The following is a 22,686-nucleotide window of genomic DNA, read 5'->3' as shown; positions in this document are numbered from 1 at the left end:
AAAATAGGTCGGACAAAGTGGACGATTGAGCAGAATATATGCAGGTGAACACTGAATGCTTTTCTTTGCAAGGTTAAATATAAACGGCATGACAACAACCAAATAGATGGAATGGTAACAAACAGTTTGCATTAGCACCTTTAATCTTTAAAGTATTTATTTGTGGAGTTTTATCAACAAATAAATGGATATGTTATTGCAAATAATCAGAATTGGGTTTAAGGAGTGGCTGCTAAGTAAATAAAGAGTTGGAGAGGGAGTGAAATTTTCGAAACAATCTTATCAATCGACTGGCACTAATGATAGAAAGATTAAATTCAGGCACCACAAAGAGACCAGAAATGGAGGAGAGCTTAATTTGTGTGTAGCAATCACTAGTCAATAAAAGAGTAGAGAAAGGTGGCAGTGACATTCTCTGGTGTATTTGGACGACTTTGTGAAGGTCACCGTGTACTTGACAAATAAGGGTGATTACTAATACTTCCTTAGGAAAAAATGGAGGGTAAAAGCAGTTATAGGGTTGTAAGAGTTATAGATGTAGCAAGAGGACAGGCTAATAGATTTGAAAACAAACATGTTGTTTAACTGGAGACCAATGAAAGTTATGAGGTTAATGGAGAAATAGGGTTTAATTCAAGTGGAGAATCTTAAATTTCATGAGGTTAGAACATTTCAGTCTATTACCATGTGTACCGAGGAACAGTGAAAGGCTTTTGTTTCATGCCAACCAGTCAGCGGAAAGACGATACATGATTGCATTCACGTCATCCACAGTACACAAATCATTATAAAGGGAATAGCATGAATAAGTAAGAAATGGTGCTGTCTGAGTAGAGATTTAAAAGAGTGGAGCGATTGTAATGCGTGATTGCAGATACACTTCTGTGACTAGCACACAAAGAGTTGCCTGGGTTGGGCTTAGAGATACAGGGCCTGTTTCCACGCTTCGGCCCGCCGAATTCACGGCGACCAACGATCACCCTGTACACTAGTTCTATGTTATCCCAGATTTGCATCTTACGTACTAGGGGCAATTTACAGAAGCCAATTAACCTACAAACCTGCATGTCTTTGGAATGCGAGACGAAACCGGAGCACTTGGAGAAAACCCATGCGGTCACAGGGAGAACGCACAAACTCTGTACAGACAGCATCCGTAGTCAGGATCGCACCTGGGTCCTTGGCGCCGCAAGGCAGCAGCTCTACTGCTGCGCCACTGTGCCACCTCTGTATCTTTCAATCAATCCTCTGACAGAGCAGAAATATGACAATAGTGATACAAAAAGAAAATTGTTCACAATTTAATGCTACAACATGCTCCAGGACTTTCAAAGGAGATGAGAGATGGAGATTCTTTGAGAGGTAAGGAGTGGTGCAGTGCCACATGTACAGAGGTACAGTGAAAAGCTTTGTTGCATGCTATCTAGTCAGTGGAAAGATTATATATAACAATTAAACCGTCCACTGGGTAAAAATACAGGATAAAGGAAATAATATTTAGTACAAGATAAAGTAAAGGTCCTTGATTACGCTGATGGCCTTGCACAGGCAGCGCGAGGTGTAGATGGTGTCAATGGAAGGGAGGTTGGTATGCGTGATGGTCTGGATCTAGACAGATGTGCACAAGAGAATGTACAGAAAGATGTGGATTTAGGGTTTGGACTGGACAGGGGGCTGTTAGATGATATGCTGTGCTCTCACCTTCCACAGTGCACCACTACTGCAACAAGATCATACATTCTGTCCGGGTTGGTAGCATCTCCTGACGTGTTGAACAATCGAAGTTCTAAAGGAAAGACGACTCTGTAAGATAGTTTTGTGTATCGATGCAGCTGATCCATATATTTGAACCTTTTCAGATGAAGAGCTAAAATCATAGGTAGCTTTTTTACTTTCATCCTGCAATGGCAAAAGAAAGACAATTAGCAAATGCTGCTCATAAAATAAAATCCACAAGTTACATTTTAACGTAAACTAACAGCATTCCTCTATCAGGTAACTTACTCTTACTTTCTATCCTTATCAGAATTGGCCGTTACAGGTATATAGGATGGCTAAAAAGGCTTTGGTACATCAGCCTTCATCAGTCAGGGTGCAGAGCATAGACGTGGGAACGTTATGTTAGAATTGTACAAGTTAGGAAACCTGCCTCAACTATCTGAGCACAAAAACTAGCCATATTAGGTCCCTTCATCAGGCTCCATCTTATCCCATCATGATTTTATACACCTCTTTGAGATAACCCCACAGTTTCTTATCCTCCAAGGAAGAAAGTCCTAGCCTGACCAGCCTTTCCCCATATCTCAGTCCCCCGAGTCCCAGCAACATCCTCGTATACCTGCTGTTTTCTGTTTCATTTTTCATTAATTTCATCAAATGACTAATGACACAAAGTGCTGGAGTAACTCAGCGAGTCAGGCAGCATCTCTGGAGAACATGGATAGGTGACATTTCGGGTCTGGACCCTTCCCACAATCAATTTGAAGGAGGGTTCTGACCCAAGGCGTCACCTGCCCATGTAGACTACATATTACTACAATTCTCCAGTAATAAAAGGTTAAACTAAGATAGCAGTCTGCCCCAGGACATTCTGACACAACCAGTAGGTATGTTACAAAACCTACCTGAATCGTGGCTGAGCATCTGCCCCACCCCTTGTGTGTGATTTTGGCACTGTTTAGAGGGGGCGGGTTTAAAACGCGATTTTTACTAGGCTGTTGCAATCGAAAATGTTCAGCCTAGTAAATCATTAACGGAAAATCGCTGAAAGACCCCGTCGCAAAAGGTATTATTAGTTTTTATGGCCTTGTAAAATAGTTAGAGTAATTTAAAAATCACTCTCTAAACTCGCAACCTCTCGCAGCCCCAGGGTTTTATAAAGCAAACAATTAAAGGTATGTACCTTATTTTTACATTAAATGGGGCATGTATATAACCCTGTTATTAAAGTTTTCTATAGCAAGTAGCTCATTTTGGGCTATTTATATCCCGCAGTATTTTTCTGGGCATTTGAGGGCATAAATCTAGCGCAATGTGAACGTTCTAAACCAGCGCGTTCCACATGAACCCACTAGAAAGCCGATTTAAATTGACTTTTATTTACAGCAATTGAACACTAAATTCCTTCCATTTGGCCTATAAATTGATGTAAATGAGATTTAAAAATCATGTTTTATTGTGAATTATTTGTGAATATTATTTGGACACTTGGGCTATTTAAAAATGTTAATCATTTATTAAGAAATGGATAGATGTTTAGATCTAGTAAATTGAAGTTTGAAATTAGCTACAATTGGGTAACTAACTAATTATATGCTTTAATTTCAGGTCATCCAAGTTAGATTATTTTATATTTGTTTCAGAATGCTTCAATCTATGATAACTGAAAATTTCATTCAGTTCTCTTAATTTTTAAGAAGGTTCTGGGCTTTTGACTGTCCACGATCACAGCTTTTTTGTTATGTCCATAGAAAATCAATAGGGAACAAGATGCTAATTTCCGAGTATGAAAATGGCCATAACCTTTTTATTACTTGAGATATGAAAGTGAATTAGGTGTCAAATTAAACTTATTGTTATGCTTTATCTGATGGGATAAATTGCAGACTTGATTTTTTAAATCTCAAAATTTTGTAACATTGCTACAACCAGGAACCTGAAAGGTCATAGAGTCTGGAAACCAGCCCTTTGGGCCCAACTCATCCATGGCGACCAAGATGCCCATCTAAACTAGTCCCATTTGCCTGCATTTGATGCATACCCTCTGAACCTTTCTTTAGACTTTACTTTCGACTTCAGAGATACAATGTGGGAACAGGCCCTTTAGCCCAATAGTGCTAGTGATCACCCCGTACACTAGCACTATCCTACACACTAGGATGAATTTACACCAAAGCCAATTAACTGACAAACCTGTACATCTTTATAGTGCGGGAGATAATCGGAACACCCAGAGAAAATTCACACGGTCACACAGAGAATGCACAAACTCCGTACAGGCGGCACTGGTAGTCAGGATTCAACATGGGTCTCTGACGTTGGAAGGCAGCAACGCTATTGCTGCACCACTGCACCTTTCCTACCCAAGTACCTGTCTAAATGTCATTTAGATTATTATCTCAAACACTTCTTCTGGCAGCACATTCCATATATGTACGGTACAATCAGCACAGGTTGCCTTTATTAGTCATTTTTCCCCTCATAGGTTCTTAAATAATTTGAAGCAATGCAATTACCACAATTTGTGCAAATTAATTGCGTATAATGGCAATCATTTGAATTGCAATTTTGAATTTGAATCAAAATTGCATATTGCAAATTTAGCAATTTTATAACTTACAAGACTAATTTGTTCAATGGTGTTTTAAAGTTGACGCCCTGACTGCTTAAAATTAACTGAGATTGGAATTGGATGAATCACTAACGGGTAATTAGAAGGGCCCAAAGGGGCCACAAAATGGTTTTGGCTGGTAGGATTAAAGTTCAAAGCTTTTTAGACCTATATTGAAAACCTGAGCTTTAAGGCACGAGGAGCAAAGTTTATAGGGTACATGAGATGCTTTTTTCATGTACCCCATGGGTAAGATTTTTTTTATTTTTGCACAGAGGGCGGTGCGTGCCTGGAACTCGCTGCTAGGGATGGCGGTTGAAGCAGATATGTTAGTGGCATTTAAAAGACTTATGGATAGACACATGGATATGCATGGAATGGAGGGATATGGGTTATATGCAGGTAAGTGATGGTTGTCATCATGTTTAGTACAGACATTGTGGGCCGAAGGGCCTGTTCTTGTGCTGCACTGTACTATGTTCTAACTACTGTCAAGATTTTCCAGACCTATTGTTTAATATTTAATATACTAGCTTTCGCTTATTACAGTTTGCAATGTATTCTGCTCCACATCACCAATCTGGTGATGACAAAGTAAATATAAAATGACAGCCAATGAAGTGCTAAGACCTCTTGCTTGCAACTCATCACTTCCTCATAGAAACTGCAATCAGTCAAATGAGCATTCTGTATTGTTTCACTGTTCCACTGTTGAGGATCCTTTAGGAATCCAAGAGATAGTGAAATAAGGGTTTTTTCTAAAATCAGGAAACAACACGAAAAACAGAGGTACAAGGAACTCCAGATGCTGGAATCTTGAGCAAATCACAAAGTGCTGGAAGAGCTCACAGCAGGTCGGGATGCAACTGTTAAGGGAATCGACTGCTACGATTCTGATCAAGATATCTTCTATAGATGTCCCAAACTTAAACAATACCTATCTATTTCCCCCATAGATGCTGGCTGACTCGCTGAGTTCCTCCAGCACTTTGTGCTTTACATAAGTAATACGTTTTTCTGAAGCCCTGGTCAAATAGAATCATGAATAAGACATATAGAAACATAACTCTGTCACCAGAAGTAGAAAGTAGACTCATTTTAATCATCTATTTGTATATAACATTATCCCTGATCCAAAAATAAATTATGTTTCTATAATTATCTGGACCCCATTTATATCCTTTTAGACGCACTCAATTCCAAAGCTTTGGTTAAAGTTCATGTCGTAGAGGCAGAATTAGGCCATTTGGACCAGAGTCTAATCCACCATTCAATCATGACTGATATATCTTGCCCTCTCAACCCCATTCTCCTGCCTTCTCCCCATAACCCTTGACACTCATACTAATCAAGAATCTGTCAATCTCTGCCTTAAAAATACCCAATGACTTGGCCACCACAGCTGTCTGTGGCAATAAATGCCACAGGTTCACCACCCTCTGACTAAAGAAATTCCTCCTTATCTCCCTTTAAGGTACGTCCCGTAGAAGCTTTCCATCACTTACACAATGAATTTCACTGCTGTACAACAGTGAATAATTTCAAGCAAATCTGAAAGAATATACAGAATCCCGAAGGTATCTTTAGTTTAGTTTAGAGATACAGCGTTGAAACAGGTCCTTCAGCCCACCGAGTCTGTGCCGACCAGCGATCCCCGTACACTAACACAATCTTACACACCATGGACAGTTTACCGTTAAACCAAGCCAATTAGCCCGCATATCTTTGGAGTGTGGGAGGAAATCTGAGCACCCGGAGAAAACCCAGGTGATCAAGATGAGAATGGATAAACTTCGTACAGGCAGCACCCGTAGTCAGATTGAACCTGGGTTTCTGGCGTTGTAAGGCAGCAACTACCGCTCTGGCACCGAGCCACCCTGATCATCAGAAAAATGCCAGACACTTAACTGTAAAACCATCCTGATGTAAAAATGCTGCAGTCCTCAGTCCAAGGTACAATTTACGATTAAAATGTAATGCCATTTTACTGCTTCATTGGTGCATTACAGCCATACCTTTTCTGAGCTTCCTGTTTACTGCAGCACACTTCACAGTAGTATTTGTATTCGCTACACAGCGTCTCTGTATTACTAAACCCCCTGTACAAAAAAAAACACAAACCTTGTAATTATCTTGAATATTTAGGAATAAATTCAATTTTAAAAAGATGAAAACTGACTATATTTGAAAAAGCTATAAAGCTCAGATCTAATCGATTCACATGTAAGATTAGTAAGAATTATATGCTGTATCCTTTTCACCAAAAAATTAACTGCAAAGCTGTTAAAACAATTTACTCGGCGTACCTCAAGCAATGTGTAATTGAAGTGTTCTGCTCCACATCAACAGAAAGGTCTAAAAAGTCTTCATCTTTGCTACTTACCTGTGAAGTAGGGACAATTTAATTACTAATAGCACAAGGCAGTAATGCAATAATATGAAATTATTTAAATATAACATAATTTATTTCCCAGCCTTCAGTAAACAGTTTAATGAATAGGTGTGGGATTCTGTTTTAAAGCAAAAACAGAACCAAATCATTACTCAAACACACATCATAAAAGGAAATTTAAGAGAAAGAAAAAGAATGTGAGAGAAGTGCAGGGACAATGGGTTTACCGTAGGTATTCTGCAGTGGAGCTATCACTGGTCAAATGACATCCTGTGCAATTCATGCCACCCTTAACCAACAAAGGAATTGCAAATATACGTTCACATCACATTGAACTTACAGTTTCACAGTTAAGACATCTGGTTTCATTAGTTAACGTCCCTTGAAACATCTCATGTACCCATGTTGGTTCCGGTATGTCATTGCCATTGTCATCATTGATACCATTATGTAGCTGTCCGTTTTGTTTTTCCTGTTTTTTCTCTTCCTGCAGGATATCGGCAATAGTGTTTAACAGGTAGTTAAGGAACTCATGAGCGTCTTGTTGCATGTAATTATCAAAAAGTTCTGAAACAAAAAAAGTTGAGTGGTAAAAAATGACGGCTGTTTGATTAGGAAAATCAGCATATGTTGCAACATAAGAGCCACAAAATGCTGGAGTAACTCAGTAAGTCAAGTAGAACCTCTGAAGAACATGGATAGGTGAGGTTTCAGTCAGGACCCTTCTTCAAACTGTTGGTAACTCAGCGGGTCTGAAGCATCTCAAGAGTCCCGACCCGAAACATCACCTATCTATGTTCTCCAGGGATACTGCCTGACCTGTTGTGTAACCCAAGATCAGAAGAAAGGTCCCAACCCCAAAACATCACCTAACCATGTCCTCCTGAGATGCTGCCTCACCAACTGAGGCCCTCCAGCATTTTATGCTCTACGCAAGATTCCAGCATCTGTAGTTCCTGCTGTCTAAATTGTCAAGGGACCAGATGCCAAACCATATGATTTCCAAATCATCAATAAATGAGTTACTGGAGTTTGTGTATTGAGACTTCAGGTTATTCAGATAACCTCCGATTTATTTTGTAATTACTGTGCCATACAAATATTAAAATCAATCCAAGATGCTATAGCAACACATAAAAAGTCTGACAAATCAAGTAGGCAGCACAGTGCCACAGCAGTAGCGTTGCTGCCTTAAGGCACGGGACCCGGGTTCGATCCCGACTACGAATGTTGTCTGCATGGAGTTTGCATGTTCTCCCTATTACCACGTGGGTTTTCTCCGAGTGTTCCGGTTTCCACCCACGTTGCAAGGACATGTGGGTTTATGGACACGGTGGGCCACAGGGCCTGTTTCCACGCTGTATCTTTAAACTAAACTAAACCAAATAAATTATTTCTTTACTCCAGTGACCCGTCCAACAATCCACTTATGTTGACAAAAGACTTATTATGAGAATTATTCATAAATTATTAAATTGACTGAATTTCTGATAATGGGATACCAATTTAAACAGATCTAATTCCCTTTTTTAAAGAAAAAAAATCGTACCATTTTCTTTTCGTAGTCTTGTTATAAACTTCTTAGGAGGTATCACGCCCACTTTCTTTTTTTGCGTGGCTATGTTGTGGAAGAGATCTGCCAAGCACGTGAGTAGATTTTCCTTTTTCCTTGGCTGATTCTTGTACGCTAGGACTTTCTCTCGGAATGGACGACAAAAGTAAAGTGCCTGAAGGACTGAATTACAGTAGCAAGTATTCCCAAACTGAAACCAAGAGAGGACACAACAAGTTAAAAGAGTCAAAAAGCAGTTCATTACAATAAAACTTTACAACGATGCACAAGAAAATGATCATTATTTTCCAGTTATTGTGGAATCATAACATATCTATTGTTAAAATAATATTATCCCTTAATTTAAGACTTTACTTTAGACATATACAGCGTGAAAACAGGCCCTTTGGTCCATCAAGTCCACAGGACCAGCAATCACCCTGTACACTAGCACTAGGGACAATTTACAATTTACAGAAGCCAATTAACTGACAAACTTGTACGTCTTTGGAATGTAGGAAGAAACTGGAGCACTTACAGGGCTCTCACTTAACTTGTTCCCCCTGTTCCCAGCCAGCCAACCTTGGCAGCTTTTTAGGTTGCCAAATGACAGTTTAGGTGGTCATTTAAGATTGTTTGTATGACGCATGCAATAATGTGCTCGGATGAAGTGCGTAGTTACCAGTCGGAATTATGCCCAATGAAGTATTCACATATTATTTCTGCTTCAAATAAAGTCACAAACTAAACATATTCACCAATCAAGACATGATATATACCACAATGACATGCAGCAAAATTATAATACAGTATCTCAACTCTTTTTACACATTGCAATTAATGCGATTTCTATTAGTTCTTTCCACTTCCAAACAAAAATGTGGTTGGATTATTCAGCGTATGATCAACCTGTTTCAATAAATTCTGGACCATGTAACATATATGCTTAACCATGCACACTACAGATTGATGCAAGCATGTTTTCTGTGAAGGACCGAAAATTACCATAACATGGCCATAGCATGGGTCATTATTGCTATTGGTACAGAAACACTCTCGCTTCCCACATAATTTATCCATAACAAAATATACAGGTTGCAAGGAAATTTCTAAAGGCATTTTATGACAATAGCTGTTAAAACCGATTATACCCATCTGACTGGTTAAACATTACACTAACTGACAAGAGATGGCCAAAGGACATAAATGCAGCAAATGTTGTTTTGGCAATGTTTAAAGGTGTCAAAACGCCACATTACCGCACATTCAGATTAGATGTACATGTTGTGAACTGCAATAAAGATACCCAGTTTGAACGCACCCTCAAAGTTACCTTTCTTTAAGTTCAGAATCCTTGTTTCTGAATTAACTATGTCACTCTCCATCCTTATGAAGAACTCAACCATATTATGGTCACTCTTGCCCAAGGGGCCACACATAAGACTGCGAACTAACCCTTCCTCATTACTCAATATCCAGTCTAGAATAGCCTGCTCTCTTGTTGGTTCCTCTACATGTTAGTTTAGAAAACTATCCCACACACATTCCAAGAAATTCTCTTCCTCGGCACCCCTGCCAATTTGATTCACCCAATCTATATGTAGATTGAAGTCACCCATTATAATTGTTGCACGCATTTCTAATTTCCTGTTTAATGCCATCCCCAACTCCACTACTACTGTTAGGTGGCCTGTACACAACTCCCACTCGCGTTTTCTGCCCCTTAGTGTTTCGCAGCTCTACTCATATAGATTCCACATCCTGCAAGCTAATGTCCTTCCTTTCTATTGCGTTAATCTCCTCTCTAACCAGCAACGCTACGCCACCTCCTTTTCCTTTCTGTCTATCCCTCCTGAATATTGAATATCCCTGGATGTTCAGCTCCCAGCCTTGGTCACCCTGGAGCCATGTCTCCGTGATCCCAACTATATCATATTAATTAATAACTATCTGCACATTCAACTCATCCACCTTATTACAAATGCTCCTTGCATTGAGACACAAAGCCTTCAGGCTTGTTTTTACAACACTCTTAGCCCTTATACAATTATGTTGAAAAGTGGCCCTTTTTGATTTTTGCTCTGGATTTGTCTGCCTGCCACTTTTACTTTTCACATTGCTACCTATTGCTTCTACCCTCATTTTACACCCGTTTCTCTGCTCATACTCCCATCCCCCGCCACATTAGTTTAAATCCTCCCCGACAGCACTAGCAAACACTCCCCCAAGGACACTCCCTCTTTAGATTCTGGATTAGTTCCTGAGGATTGGAGGGTAGCTAATGTAACACGACTTTTTAAAAATGGAGGGAGAGAGAAAACGGGGAATTACAGACCAGTTAGTCTAACATCGGTAGTGGGGAAACTGCTAGAATCAGTTATTAAAGATGGGATAGCAGCACATTTAGAAAGTGGTGAAATCATTGGACAAAGTCAGCATGGATTTATGAAGGGTAAATCATGTCTGACGAATCTTATAGAATTTTTCGAGGATGTAACTAGTAGAGTGGATAAGGGAGAACCAGTGGATGCGTTATATCTGGACTTTCAGAAGGCTTTCGACAAGGTCCCACATAAGAGATTAGTATACAAACTGAAAGCACACGGTATTGGGGGTTCAGTATTGATGTGGATAGAGAACTGGTTGGCAGACAGGAAGCAAAGAGTAGGAGTAAACGGGTCCTTTTCACAATGGCAGGCAGTGACTAGTGGGGTACCGCAAGACTCAGTTCTGGGACCCCAGCTATTTACGATATATATTAATAATTTAGACGAGGGAATTGAATGCAACATCTCCAAGTTTGCGGATGGCACGAATCTGGGGGGCAGTGTTAGCTGTGAGGAGGATGCAAGGCGACTTGGATAGGCTGGGTGAGTGGGCAAATGCATGGCAGATGCAGTATAATGTGGATAAATGTGAGGTTATCCACTTTGGTGGCAAAAACAGGAAAGTAGATTATTATCTGAATGGTGGCCGATTAGGAAAGGGGGAGATGCAACGAGACCTGGGTGTCATGGTACACCAGCCATTAAAAGTAGGCATGCAGGTGCAGCAGGCAGTGAAGAAGGCGAATGGTATGTTAGCATTCATAGCAAAAGGATTTGAGTATAGGAGCAGGGAGGTTCTACTGCAGTTGTACAGGGTCTTCGTGAGACCACACTTGGAGTATTGCGTACAGTTTTGGTCTCCTAATCTGAGGAAAGACATTCTTGCCATAGAGGGAGTACAGAGAAGGTTCACCAGACTGATTCCTGTGATGTCAGGACTTTCTTATGAAGAAAGACTGGATAGACTCGGTTTGTACTCGCTAGAATTTAGAAGATTGAGGGGGGGATCTTATAGAAACGTACAAAATTCTTAAGGGGTTGGACAGGCTAGATGCAGGAAGATTGTTCCCGATGTTGGGGAAGTCCAGAACAAGGGGTCACAGTTTAAGGATAAACGGGAAATCTTTTAGGACCGAGATGAGGAAAACATTTTTCACACAGAGAGTGGTGAATCTCTGGAATTCTCTCCCGCAGAAGGTAGTTGAGGCCAGTTCATTGACTATATTTAAGAGGGAGTTAGATGTGGCCCTTGTGGCTAAAGGGATCAGGGGGGTATGGAGAGAAGGCAGGTACAGGATACCGAGTTGGATGATCAGCCATGATCATATTGCATGGCGGTGCAGGCTCGAAGGGCCGAATGGCCTACTCCTGCACCTATTTTCTATGTTTCTATGCCATGGGTTCCATTCCAGCCCAGGTGCAGACCGTGCTGTTTGTACTGGTCCCACCTCCCCTAGAACAGGTTTCAATGCCCTAGAAATTTGAATCCCTCCCCCTTGTATTATTTTTCAAGCCACGTATTCATCTGCAATATCCTCCTAATTCTACTCTGACTAGCACGTGGTACTGATAAATCCAGAGATTGTTACCTTTGAAGTTTATCTCCTAGCTCCCTAAATTCATCTTGTAGGACCTCATTCCGTTTTTTACCTATATCGTTGGTGCCAATGTGCACCACGACAACTGGCTGTTCACTCTCCCCCTCCAGAATGTTCTGCAGCGGCTCAGTGACATCCCTGACCCTTGCACCAGGGAGGCAACTTACCATCCTGGAGTCTCGTTTGCGGCCGCAGAAACGCCTATCTATTCCCCTTACAATTGAATCCCCTATTACTATAGCCCTTCCACTCTTTTTCCTCCCCTCCTGTGCCGCAGAGCCACCCACGGCGCCATGAACTTGGCTGCTGCTGCCTTCCCCTGATGAGCCATCTACCCCAACAGTATCCAAAATGGTATATCTGTTTAGGAGGGAGATGACCGCAGGGGACTCCTGCACTACCTGCCTACTGCTACGCTGGCTAGTGGCCACCCGTCCTCTTTCTGTCCGCTTAACTTTTACCTGCAGTGTGGCCAACTCACTGTACGTGCTATTCACGACTTTCTCAGCATCGTGGATGCTCCAGTATGGATCCAACCGCAGCTCCAATCGTTCAATGCGGTCTGCCAGGAGCTGCAGCTGGACACACTTCCTGCACATGTAGTCACCAGGGATACTGACCATATCTCTGATCTCCCACATGTTGCAGGTTGAGCAAATCATGGGCCGATCTCAATTGCCATGGCTTACCCCCAAATTAAATCAACTCACTCCCACTATAAAAATCTTAATCTTTCAACTGGACCTGTACTAAAAAAGCACTGTACCCTTAACTCTCTGTACCCTTAACTCTCTGTACCCTTAATTGGAACCCGGGCAACCGTTAATTTCGAGCCCCGACTCAAAGTAAATCCACGTGGTCACAAGAAGAATGCACAAACTCAGTACAGACATCACCAGTGGTCAGGGTCAAACCCAGATCTCTGGCGCTGGAAAGCATCAACTCTACCTATGCACCACTAATTATTCCCAATCCAGGAAAGAGTCAAAAAGGTTGTATTTTAATTCAAAGTAAACATACAATGATAATGCATGCAAAATTAAAACCTTTTTCAATTAGTTATTCTAAAATATCGTCAAATTTTCTTGGACTTAGTGCACTGAAATCAGGCTGCAATATAGGTCAATTTCTATGCTGCTATTTGAATCTAAATTTCTTGTGGAGATTTGTTTAAATGTCAACCTAAATGAAATGCATAAAATGAGTAGAAAGAGACCCACAAATGGCAGATACAATGCTATCAGACTACAAGAGTGTCAGGGGTTATGGGGAGAAGGCAGGAGAGTGGGGTTGAGAGGGAAAGATAGATCAGCCACAATTGAAAGGCGGAGTGGATTTCATGGGCCAAAAGGCCCAATTCTGCTCCTATACCTTATGAACTTGCGCTCAGAGCTTTTCTTCCTCATCCTCTATAAACTTGGATCAGCCCAATGTGAATGGAACACAAGCTGTTTCATGTGTCGGAATATGTAGGAGGTAACGTAGCCAGATGGTAAAGAATTTCAATTGCAAAGAGACTGACTCTTTCAGTGAATATTCTGCTTGATTCAGTAAGTGCCTTATTAAATGGCTGGAAATTGTTAGCACATACAAAAAATAAAACCACAGTTGTGAGATACAGTATCAGGTAAACTTGGGCTCCAATGACCCAAATCCACACTCCGTTTGCCATCCTTCACCCCACCTACCCAGCCTTTTAATTTCCCACACATATTGCAACGCTTCAAAAATATTTAGACAGGTACACGGATAGGAGAGGTTTGAGGGATATGGGCCAAACGCAGGGAGGTGGGATTTGTGTAGATGGGACAAGTTGACCAATGTGGGCAAGTTGGGCTGAAGGTTTCCAGTCCAAAAAACAATCTTGCAACTTTCTGCAATCTCCCTACGAATAGTGAAAGGCCTGGATAGAGTAAACGCAGATAGGATATTTCCACTCATGGGAGAGTCTAGGATCAGAGGCCATAGCTTCAGAATAAAAGGACGTACCTTTAGAAATGCAATGAGGAGGAATTTCTTTTGAGGGTGGTGAATCTGTGGTATTCATTGCCACAGGCAGTTGTGAAGGCCAAGTTAATGGACATTTTTAAGGTGAGATTGACAGATTTTTCATTAGTAAGGGTTTCAGTGGTTATGGGGAGGGGGAGGTGGGAGGCAGGAGAATGGGGTTTGAAGGAAAGATAGGTCAGCCATTATTGAACAGTGGTGTAGCCTTGATGGGTCGAATGGCCTAATTCTGCTTCTATAACTTATGAACTACATAAGTTTCACTAATTGCTGTTGACTATTTGAGGGCCTGTAGCAAAATGCCAACAAAGGGATTGCACCTTTCTGATTTATCATCTCCAGTCATAAAGCCTCACTGGTCGATCCCTCAGTAATATAATTTTGCAATTTAGCTTGAGAGATCAATGAAGGGAACACAGTGTTGACTATTAAAAAAAGGTCATAACAGGTTCCATTGTTATGCCAATTTTGTCAATACCATGTCATTTTGTTCTCATGGAAATTAAGACACTTATCAAAAAACACTAGGGAGAATGGAGAAACACACTCAAAAACAGCCTGGCATAGCATGACTGCTTCAATAGGAATCATGGTTGAGACTGAGAATTATTAGGAGATAATCTCATTTTGTACTCTGTTTTTGACCCAATGGAAACTCGGTTCAGAGGCCTACTCTCCTTTTCGATTTCAAGTAGTACTTGATTTTTAATCTCAACGACTGAGGTGCACACTCGGCGTGCGGCTGAAAACGCAGATATCACAGCTTTTAGTATTCTATTCCTTAGTGCTTGTAATTTAAAAGGCATATATTACTTTTTAATAAAGTTACATGTTTCTCTATATTCTCTCTGCCAAAAATGTTGACTCTTAAATCCTTGGCTATAACTGTTAGTTTGGAGAGTCATAAGATGAAAGCCAAGATTTTTAAGACTGCTCTTCAGCCATTTATAAAATTTAGTTTAGAGATACATCGCGGAAATGTCCAGCGATCCCTACACACTGGGGACAATTTACACTTTTACCGAAACCAATTACCCTACAAACCTGTACGCCTTTGGAGTGTGGGAGGAAATCAGAGCACCCGGAGAAAACCGACACGGTCACAGGGAGAATGCACAAACTCCGTACAGACAGTACCCATAGTCAGGATCGAACCTGGGTCTCTGGCGCTATAAGGCAGCAACTCTGTTGCTGCGCCACCACGCTGCCCGAATGCCAGATACAATAATCTATTGAATTTGTTTGTGCTATTTAAAAATATCAAATACTTACATTTACTAAACCAAAATAATGCTCGTTAATTGGAAACTGTTCTGGCCCAATCTCTTTCTCCAAAGCAGAGGCATTGATGCCCTGGTTAAAAAGAAAGAAAAAATAATTAATGATTTGTTTTGAATGTCTGTAAACAATGATGAAGCTGAAAAATCAAAATATGAACACACTTTTTTTGCGTGAAACAGCAAGTTAAAATGGAATTTGTAAACCTCTGCTAATATAACATATGATGAGCATTTCACGGCTCTGGGCCTAGACTCGCTGGAGTTTAAAAAGCTGAGATGGGGACCTCATTGAAACTTACCAAATAGTGAAAGGCCAGAATAAGTTTCCACTAGTGGGAGAGTCTAGGACCAGAGGCCATAACCTCAGAATAAAAGGATGTATCTTTAGAAATGAGATAATGAGGAATTTATTTCATCAGAGTGGTGAATCTGTGGAATTCTTTGCGACAGACAGCTGTGGAATTCATAGCTACTGAAGGCTGTGGTGGGCAAGTAATGCATATTTTCAAGGCAAAGATTGACAGATTCTTGATTAGTAAGGATGTCAGGCGTTATGGGGAGAAGACAAGAGAATGGGGTTGGGAGGGAAAGATAGACCAGCCATGGTTGAATGGCAGAGTAGACTTGGGCTGAATGGCCTATTTCTGCTCCTAGAACTTTTTCACATAGTATCTGAAGTACATGGTTCAGTGCAGGTATAACCTTCAGTTTTCCACTGGAAGGCAGACTCAAGCTGCCCCATTAATGTGCTAAAACATGGACTTTCTTGTGAATTGCCTCTCATTATTGCACAAGACTTTACTGTAATAAATATACAGAGCTACTTACAGTCCACAAGAACAATATGTTGCAAATAATTACTTATTTACAGCACCCTTCCAAACTCAAAGCTGTAGAAAGATTTTGACCATGAACAAACAAACTAATTAAGTGTTAACTATTTTCTCAAAGTTTTTGAAGTTTTTCAGGAATTAGTTTCGAGACACGGCGTGGAAATAGGCCCTACGTCCCACCGATTCCGCATCGACCAGCGATCACCCATACACTAGTTCTATCCGGCACACTAGGGACAATTTACAGCTGCCAATTAACCAACAAACCTGCGTGTCTTTGGAATGTAGGAGGAAACTGGAGCACCCGCTTTCCTCTCCCACCCCACCCACCTTCCAACCAACAAAAGTTCAGACTTATTTGTGCATAGGAAGGAACTGCAGATGTTGGTTTATATCGAAGGTGGTCACAAAATGCTCAAGTAACTTAGCGAGTCAGGCAGCATCTCTGGAGAAAAAGAATGGGTGATGTTTTGGGTCGGGTTCTCCTTCTGAAAGGTTCCGATCTGAAACGTCACCTATTCTTTTTCTCCAGAGATGTTGCCAGACCCGCTGAGTTACTCCAGCATTCTGCATCTATCTTCAGGCTTACTCGTGTTCTGTTATCCACATCCTAATTCTCGCCAAGTCCTACTGATCGCTTTTAAAACATACTCCCCCCCCCCCCCCCCCCCCCCTCATCGCCCTACCCATCCCATCCTATCTTGCAGCCCCACAGCCCACCAAGATCTGTGTTTCTTTTTGCATGTTTATCCTACCACTAGAGAGGATGTTTCCAACTGCATGTGGCCATAAATCAAATTCCCATGGAAGATAAGTACAAAATTCTGGAGTAACTCAGCGGGTCAGGCAACATCTCTGGAGACAAGGAGTAGGTGACGTTTCACGTTGAACTTGGGAAGAAGGGTTTTGATGCAAAACGTCACCTGTTCCTTTTCATCAGAGATGTTGCCTGTCCCGCTGAGTTACTCCAGCATTTTGTGACAATCTTTGTTGTAAACCAGCATTTGCAGTTTCTTCCTCCACACTCCAATTCCCATCTCATGCGCATCCACCTTGCTCTCTGCTATTTGAAGATCTTCTTAAAATCTATTACTTCTTTCTATTTTATTAAACCTTCTTGAGGCTGTGTGTTAAATTCTTGATAATACTTCTGAAGTGCCAGAAATGTTTTATTACATTAAAAGCAATATACAAATACAAGTTGTTAGCTGTTACAGTAATTGCTCTCTATTTTATGGTGAAAGACTCTTAGGGATTATGTTACCAGCTGTGCATAATTTGCTCACTCTTTTCATGTGTACTCATGCAGATGCAAAACAAATTGTTGTTAAATCAAACAGAGCCATGTTTCCCAAAGGGGGGGAAACAAGGAAAACAATGGCAGGAAATGCTCGGATATTATCCAAAATTCAAGTACACTTTATCCTGCATGTACATTTAGCTTTATTTAAATTTCATTTTTACCCACCAAGTCCGCTATGACCAGCGATCCCCGTACACAAGCACTATCCTACACTAGGGACAATTTACAATCTTTACCAAAGCCAATTGAACTGCAAACCTGTACGTCTTTGTAGTGTGGGAGGAAACTCGGGAGCACTCGGGAAAAACCCACGCGGTCACTGGGAGAACGTACATACTCTGTACAGACAGCAACCGTAGTCAGGATCGAACCCGGGTCCCTGGCGCTGTAAGGCAACAACTCTACTATTGTGCCACCATGCCATTAGACCCCACTTTAGCATCCTAAATACTACCTGCCAATTTTACTGCTGCCAATTAACCTACTAATCCGCATGTCCTTGAGATATGGGAGGAAGCCAGAGCACGCAGAAGAAAACCACACAGTCGCAGGGTGAACGTACAAACTTTGCGCAGATAGCACACGTAGTCAGGTTTGAACCCAGATCTCTGATGCTGTGAGGCAGCAGCTCTACCACTGTGCCGGTAAAGGTAGGAAATGCTGGGGTACATTCCAAAATTCAAGCACATCTTTTTGTTTATATACATTAATTCTGCCAACACTTTGATATATGAATGTGATCCGTGAACTAATCTACTCTTTTCTTTGCACTGCTCCATTTCATCTGTCATTTCTTGCATGTTCTAAAGGTTAATTGGGCTCTGTAAATTGCCTCCAGCGTGTAGGGAGAGGATGAGAACTAGTGTGAACAGGTGATTGATAGTCGGCGTGGACTCAGTGGGCCAAAGGGACTGTTTCCATGCTGCATCGTTCAATGATCTTTAAAATACAGTGTATTTTACCAGTTATCAAATTCTGATAACATTCTTGGTTTAAAAAAACTGAATAGAACACCATGGAACTTGCTCCAGATGTTATATTGTGTTTGAATGTTTTAAAAGGCAAACCAGGATGTTTAGAAGCAACCATTTATACAACACCATAAATATGATTTATACTGATGCCAATCAAAAATCCTACAGTTAAAGCTTAACATATTTTGCATGATTCATAGTCCCCTTGCTTCATACGTTGATTCTTGTTTTTACTTGCCAAGACCTGCTTTGTGTTGCCTTAAAGTGTTGTCAATTTCCCTCCATTTCTTGAAGTTGCCTAATTTCTTAGTTTTATATGTCACATGTGGTACAGTGCTGCAGATGATAGAGCTGTTGCCTCACAGCACCACAGGCCTAGGATCGATACTGACTAAAAGAGTCCCAACCCAAAATGTCACCAATCCATGTTCTCCAGAAATGCTGCCTGACCCGTTGAGTTAATCCGGCACTCTGTGTCTTTAATAACGAGAGCACCAGATACAGCAACGGCTGCGGACTCAAAAACAACATGGCTAAAGCTTTGAAGATGTACTCCAGCGGCAGCTCGGTCTCGCACTAGGCTGTTCCGGTAGTTACAACATTGGCTTCCACCCAACAGTGTGGAAAATAACCCAGGTATGTCCTGTTCACAAACAGACAAGAAAAATCAAACCACCCAATCCATCACAACTGTTTAGTTTAGTGTCACATGTACCCAAGGTATAGTGAAAAGCTTTTTTTTTTTTTGTTACGTGCTATGATTACATTTAAGTCGTCCACAGTGTACAGGTACAGGATAAAGGGAATCTGATGTTACGGAACAGGTTTAAAAGGGTGGAGAAATTGTAATGACTGAGTGCAGATCCGCTTCTGGGACCAGCACTCGCATGGTTTGGGCACCATCCTGTACTCCTCCAACTCCCTCTGCACCACGTTGCCCTGTAAAAGTAGCTGACATAATCAAGGACCAGTTACAAAATCTTGAAAGACCAAACCACCAGATTCAGGAACAACATAATCAAAGACCATTTACTCACGCATCATTCCCTCTTCCATCGAGCAGAATGCACAAAGGCTAGAAAGCAGATTCAGGAACAGTTTCTTTACTGTTATTATATAGGTATGTTACAAAACTTACCTTCAGCGGCGCTGCAGTTCTGTCACTGGCCGTGTGCGCGACTTTGGAGCCTCGGGGGGGGGGAGGGGATTAAAATGCCGTTTTTTCTGTAGAGCTTTAAGTTTTTTTTAAAGCTTAGTTTAGATACAGTGCAGAAACAGGCCCTTTGGCCCACCAGTGATCTCCGCACATTAACACTATCCAACACACACAAGGGACAATTTTACATTTACAACAAGCCAACTAACCGACAAACCTGTACGTCTTTGGAGTGCGAGAGGAAACCGAAGATTTCGGAGAGAACTCACTCAGGTCACGGGGAGAACGTACAAACTCCGTACAGACAGTACCTCTAGTCGGGATCAAACGCAGGTCCCTGGCACTGTAAGGCAGTCACTCTACCTCTATGCCACTGCATTCATTTATTATATTGTTCACAGAGTACTATTTTTTACATATTCTGTTGTGATGTTGCATGTAAGAATTTTATCGTTCTATCTGGGACATTCAATAATAAAATACGGTATTATTTGAGCTGTTTGAATAGATGCAAAACAAAGCTTTTCACTGTTCCTTAGTACACATGACAATCTAAACAAACACAAAGTCCTTCCTTCATTGCTGCTGGATGTAAATCCAGAATAATCGTGGGAAAACCCTCATTAGCAGGACTGCATCATTTCTAGGTCACTTATCAACAGTACAAGGGCAACCAGGAGTGTTGAGACATGCTGGCCTTACTAACACCACCCACATCCCAAAACCTGAACGATAAATACACAGAAATTCCAGCCAGGCTCCTCACCTGTCACCGTCAATAGCATTGAGTATATGTCAAAAGTAAACCTGCATGTTACCAACATATCAAGTGCAAGTGGCTGTGGCTAAGGGGATCAGGGGGTAGGGGATCAGGGGGTAGGAGAGAAGGCAGGTACGGGATACTGAGTTGGATGATCAGCCATGATCATATTGAATGGCGGTGCAGGCTCGAAGGGCCGAATGGCCTACTCCTGCACCTAATTTCTATGTTTCTAAGTGTTTAGTTTTGTTTAAAGATACAGCTCGGAATCAGGCCCTTCGCGATCACCCCATACACTAACGCTATCCGACACACTAGGAAACCAGAACACCTGAAGAATACCAGAGTCTCTGGCGCTGTACGGCAGCAACTCTACCGCTGCACCACCATGCCACCCCAACAGTGAAACACTGAAACCAAGGACACAAATGGAGAAAGCAAAGTTAAGAGAAATAAAAATATTTGCAGTTCACTTAGGCAATGCATATTTTGATTAATTAATTGATTGATACAACATGGGAACAGGCCCTTCGGCCCATCGAGTGCCGCCAACCATTGATCACCTGTTCACACTAGTTCCATGTTATCCCACTTTCACATCCATTCCCTGCACACTTGGGGCAATTTTTACAAAGGGCCAATTAGCCTACAAACCTGCACGTCTTTGGGATGTGGGAGGAACCTAGAGCACTCGGAGGAAACCCACGCAATCACAAGGAGATGTGCAAACTCCACATAGACAGCACCCAAGGTCAGGATGGAACCCGGGTCTCTGGCACCTTGAGGCAGCAGCTCTACCAGCTGCACCACTGTGCAACCCCTTGCATATTTTATAAAACAGCAAATTAATTTGGTAGCAACTCCGAGCAAGTCACAGAGAGAACTTTGATCACAAAGCCCCTTAACGTAATCATGCAAACACACAGCATGCACTTTTGTTTGAATTATGTGAGTTAAGTGAAGCTACTACTTTCATGTACACATTGTACAAGGCATTATAATAAAGAACAACAAAGATTCCACTCCTTTAAGTACGTGTGTGTGTGTGTGTGTGTGTGTGTGTAATATATATTATATACATATATTATACACACATACATAAATATATATTAAAAACATAATTCATATACAATGAATATTTCAAGTCATGAGTGTTTTATAGTCCTATGTACCGAAACACAACAAGAAATTCTTACTTGCAACATGAAATTCTTTCTTCCAACCTTCAAATCCAGTGTTAAAACACATTTGTACTCCCTGGCTTTTGACCATGCCTGAGACTTTGCTTCTGTTTTTGGTGTTTTTAATGTTTCTTTATTTTACATATCTTTTCCTACTATTTCTTTTGATTGTTATTTTTGGCGTGTATTAACTTTTTTGTCAATGATTAGTGATGTACAACACTTTGTTGCAACTATGATTGTTTTTAAAGTGCTCTATAAATAAAATTATTATTATTATTATTATTATACATTTGTCTTCTTATTTTCAGGGGCCAAAGCATTAGCAACAACCACAAGGGTTTGTAACACTAGGTGTCATGAGCTATGGGAGCATGAGGCTTTCAAATGTATAAGGCTGTTGGTGAAGTGTGGTTATAAAGAACTTTGATGCAGAAACAATGTTATGCACTATCAGAGGTTTAGGAACTGGGGAAAAAACAAGGATTAGGCAGAGAGGAGGAAATCTGGGAAGTATCAGATGGGCTTGGCTGAACTGCTATACAAATACAAACTGTACATGCTGTTTTATACCAAAGATAGAGACAACGTGCTGGGGCAACTCAGCGGGCAAGCAGTATCTCTGGAGAGAAAGGATAGGTGACGTTTTAGGTTCGGGACCCATCTTCAGAATGAAGTAGGTGGTAGGGAGGAGAGTGAACAGCTGTAGGTGAAAAAAAGACCAGGATCAATCAGGCCAACCACAAAACTACCTCAGGCAAGGTGGTGCTCTGGTGGGCCCATTGTTGGCTAGGGAAGGTGTGAACTCCAGAGGGATACAATATGGAGAGCTGAGGCACTGTTTAAATGACTAGGGTCAAAGAAGGGGCAAGGGAAAAGGGCAGGGGAGTATATGTAGAAGTTAGTTAAAATTAGAGAATTCAATGTTCATACCGTTGGGTTTTAAGCTACCCAAGCGTAATACGAGGTGCTGTTCCTCCAATTTGCGAGTGA

General features: G+C 41.3%; 2 protein-coding genes across 2 annotated transcripts in view; one reads left to right on the top strand and one right to left on the bottom strand.

The window, feature by feature from the left end:
• rpl21 (ribosomal protein L21) overlaps positions 1 to 22,686 on the top strand; it is a 183,879-nt gene that overhangs the window by 131,061 nt on the left and 30,132 nt on the right. The gene's annotated exons all lie outside the window — the stretch shown is intronic.
• usp12a (ubiquitin specific peptidase 12a) overlaps positions 1 to 22,686 on the bottom strand; it is a 40,918-nt gene that overhangs the window by 13,967 nt on the left and 4,265 nt on the right. Inside the window, exons 2-7 of the mRNA XM_055636908.1 lie at positions 15,479 to 15,559; positions 8,272 to 8,485; positions 7,063 to 7,289; positions 6,637 to 6,713; positions 6,346 to 6,429; positions 1,702 to 1,899 (exon numbers count right to left, since the gene is read on the bottom strand). Of these exons, the coding sequence (XP_055492883.1) occupies positions 1,702 to 1,899; positions 6,346 to 6,429; positions 6,637 to 6,713; positions 7,063 to 7,289; positions 8,272 to 8,485; positions 15,479 to 15,559 (881 nt within the window). The remainder of the gene's footprint in view (positions 1 to 1,701; positions 1,900 to 6,345; positions 6,430 to 6,636; positions 6,714 to 7,062; positions 7,290 to 8,271; positions 8,486 to 15,478; positions 15,560 to 22,686) is intronic.

Source organism: Leucoraja erinacea, chromosome 6, assembly GCF_028641065.1.
Source record: "Leucoraja erinacea ecotype New England chromosome 6, Leri_hhj_1, whole genome shotgun sequence".
NCBI lineage: Eukaryota > Metazoa > Chordata > Chondrichthyes > Rajiformes > Rajidae > Leucoraja > Leucoraja erinaceus.
This window is presented reverse-complemented; position numbering and strand designations above follow the sequence as displayed.